At 55.7% G+C, this 3,243-nt stretch overlaps 1 protein-coding gene across 1 annotated transcript in view; it reads right to left on the reverse strand.

Moving 5' to 3' along the window:
• The window catches only part of Acads (acyl-CoA dehydrogenase, C-2 to C-3 short chain), a 3,233-nt gene extending 1,597 nt beyond the window's left edge, over positions 1-1,636 (reverse strand). The window contains exons 1-4 of the mRNA XM_013014521.1: positions 1,191-1,636; positions 911-1,022; positions 450-601; positions 17-187 (exon numbers count right to left, since the gene is read on the reverse strand). Coding sequence (XP_012869975.1) covers positions 17-187; positions 450-601; positions 911-1,022; positions 1,191-1,457 — 702 coding nt within the window. The 5' untranslated portion in view covers positions 1,458-1,636. The remainder of the gene's footprint in view (positions 1-16; positions 188-449; positions 602-910; positions 1,023-1,190) is intronic.
• Positions 1,637-3,243: the final 1,607 nt, after the last annotated feature.

The following is a 3,243-nucleotide window of genomic DNA, read 5'->3' on the forward strand; positions in this document are numbered from 1 at the left end:
CCCCCCCCCGGCTCACCATGGCTATCTTGAAGCCCATCCCAGGCTCCCCCAGCAGGTTCTCCTTGGGGATGCGGCAGTCCTCAAAGATGAGGTTGGCTGTGGACGAGGCCCGGATGCCTAGCTTGTCCTCCTTCTTCCCCAGCGTGAGCCCGGGCGTTGGCATGGGGACCAGGAAGGCACTGATGCCCTGGAACGGCAGAGACGCCGAGTGATTGGAGGCTACCGGCACGCGGGCCCGGGCTCGCCTGCCGTCACGGAACCCAAGCCGCAGGGCTTCCCACGGGGGCCCTGCCGTGTGTGCGCGTGCGTGTGTGTGTGCACGTGTACACACACGTGTGTGTGTGTGTGTGTGCAGACTCCCCAGCGGGCAGCTCTGGTAGAGCTGAGGTCCCATCTCCAAATGGCAACAGCCAGCCCACAGGTGGGCCTGGCCCGCCCGCGGCCCGCACCTTGTTCCGCCGCTCCTTGTCAGTGCTGGCGAACACCACGGTGGCCGAGGCCTCCCAGGAGTTGGTGATCCAGGCTTTGGTGCCGTTCAAGACCCACGAGGCACCCTCCTCCCGGGCCGTGGTGGAAGCGGCTCCCGCATCGCTGCCATTTCCTGCCCCACACACAGACTCAGGACCAGAGCCCCCCACAGCCCCGCCAGCAGGTGTGCTCGGGACCCCGCAACCTGCTGCAGGCCCTGCTGGGTCCCAGAGCCCCAGGCACTAGCCTGCAGGGAGAGGCGTTTTCAAGCTGAAAGGTCCCCAAAGCCACACGGTCCGTGCCCCCAGGCAGGCTGTGGAGGTCTCCCCAGGACTGGGCAGCCCAGCCCAGTGCCCACATCAGGGCCTCTCCCTCTGGGGACACGCAGCCCCCCCTCCCCCAGACTCCAGGTGGAGAAGGGGCGCCCCTGCCCCTGAGGTACCTGGCTCACTGAGGGCAAAGCAGCCAATTTTGTCACCAGTAGTGAAAGGGGGGATCCACTTCCGCTTCTGTTCCGGGGAGCCGAACTTCAGAATGGGCCCCAAGTACAGAGACTGGAGGGGACAGAGGGGCGCATTTGGAGGTCGCCCCACGCCTGCTCTTTGCAGACTGAGCGCACGGAGGATGCCGGGGCTGAGGCTGGGAGGCGGGGCTGTGCGCAGCCAGGGAACCCGGGCCCCCACCCTGGGCCCCCACCCCACGGGGTTCCCCAAGCGGCTCACGTTGTTGACGCTCATGATGACGCCGGTGGAGGCGCAGCCGCGGCTGATCTCCTCCATGGCGATGGAGTAGGCCAGGTAGTCAAGGCCGGCGCCACTGAGCTCTTCAGGGACGTCCATGGCCAGCAGCCCGAGCTCGCCCATCTTCTTCACCTGGCCCCAAGAGAGCAGGTCAAGTCCCGAATCATGCACTCTGGTGACCCTGGTGCAGCTGTTACCATGTGCCTGACCCCCACTGGGGACTGGATACACAGCCGTTTGGTGGCTCATTGGCAGTAAGAGACTCTTGGATTTGTCTGCCTGGGCTGGCTTCAAACCATAATCCTCCGATCTCAGCCTCCAGAGTAGCTAGGATGACAGGCATGAGCCACCATCCCCTGGCAACATGTTCTTGATAGTCTTTCTCCTTGTCTGTGAGAACAGATTTTTGCCCTTTTCCTCGGTGCTGCACCCCCAACGTCAGTGACAGAATGAAGGAATCATAAGCCTGGAACTTCTGATTTTCTGATTTGGAAAAATAACAGTAATAGCAATATAATGATTAATTTAAGGGCCTACCATGTGCTAAACTCTGGGCTAAATGCTTTTTGTGCATTGTTTCATTTGAGTCTCTCCAAAGCATGATGAAAAGCAACTTAAATTCAGCCCTGTGTGTTCATCTCATAGTAAGGTGAGAAGGTGGAGCTCCCAGCCGGGCCACAGAGCATCAAAGTAGGATGGCTGAGATTGAAGAGATTCTTCAGTGCTGCAGTGTCTATCGGGGAACGGGCTGCCAAGTTTCCTGCAGGAGCTCAAGTCCCTCGCAGAAAACAACACAGGATTGCATGGAACCAAAGCACCTTTTCTCCAGTACCCTCGCAGAAAACTTATCACAGCCAATACAGTACAAATACTATGAAAACAGTTGTCATGCCGCATTACAAAATAATAAGAGGGCTGGGAAGGTGGCTTAGTGGTTGAGTGTTTGTCTGGCATGCATGAAGCCCTGGGTTCGATTCCTCAGCACCACATACATAGAAAAAAGCTGGAAGTGGTATTGTGGCTCAAGTGGTAGAGTGCTAGCATTGAGCAAAAGAAGCTCAGGGACAGTGCCCAGGCCCTGAGTTCAAGCCCCAGGACTGGCAAAAGAAAAAAGAAAGAAAAAGAAAAAAAGAAGGAAAAAAAAAGTGCACATGCTCAGTACAAAAGCAGTTTCTCTCTTGAACATATTCTTTGCTTCTTTTCTTTTTCTGGAGCTTCTGGGAATCAGGTCCTAGGCACGCATGTTACCACATGAGCTGCTGCCCAGTCCTTATGCTTTTTGTTTTGTTTTTCAGGTAGGGTCCTGCGTGCTAACTTTGCCAGGACTGGCTTTTAACCCAGATACTCCTATCTCTACCTCCCAGTGTCTGGGAGTAGAGGCATGGGCCACCAGGCCCAGCCTTTCTCATTATTTGGTCTGTGGCTGGTTGCAACCACCAGGGCAGAGTCCACAGATCTAGAAGACAATTGACCTTTCATGCTGTAACCATGCTCTCAAGCTGCTCTGACTGAAGAGAAGTACACCACAAAGAATGCTTGCGGATGTTTTCTTTTCTATAGTGGTACTCCTGTGATTGTAAAAGTTTCACCTCCCTACTCCTCCCAAAATAAATGCCTCATAAAGCTTGTCAAAGGCTTGTTAAGATGATACACAGAAAACACAGCCTGGGCCTGGCTCAGACTGAGTACAGGTGAAAGGTGCCTGGCGTTACCAAGTGGCGGACAAGCTGCTCTTCCGCAACCATGCACAGCCCTTTATGAAATGGCTTGTCTCCTCCTTGACACTGGCTTACAAGACCCTAAGCCATGGGCTGGGAAGGTGGCTCAGTGGTAGAGCGCTTGCCTTGCAGGCATGAGGCCCGGGTTTGATTCCTCAGCACCACATAAGTAAAATGAAAAAAAGCCAGAAGTGGCGCTGTGGCTCAAGTGGTAGAGCGCTAGCCTTGAGCTGAAGAGCTGAGGGACAGCGCCCAGGCCCAGAGTTCAGGCCCCACGACCAGACCCAAAAAATAAAAAAAAAAAGAAAGAAAGACCC

Source organism: Dipodomys ordii, unplaced genomic scaffold (assembly GCF_000151885.1).
Source record: "Dipodomys ordii isolate 6190 unplaced genomic scaffold, Dord_2.0 Scaffold23, whole genome shotgun sequence".
Classification (NCBI taxonomy): Eukaryota; Metazoa; Chordata; class Mammalia; order Rodentia; family Heteromyidae; genus Dipodomys; species Dipodomys ordii.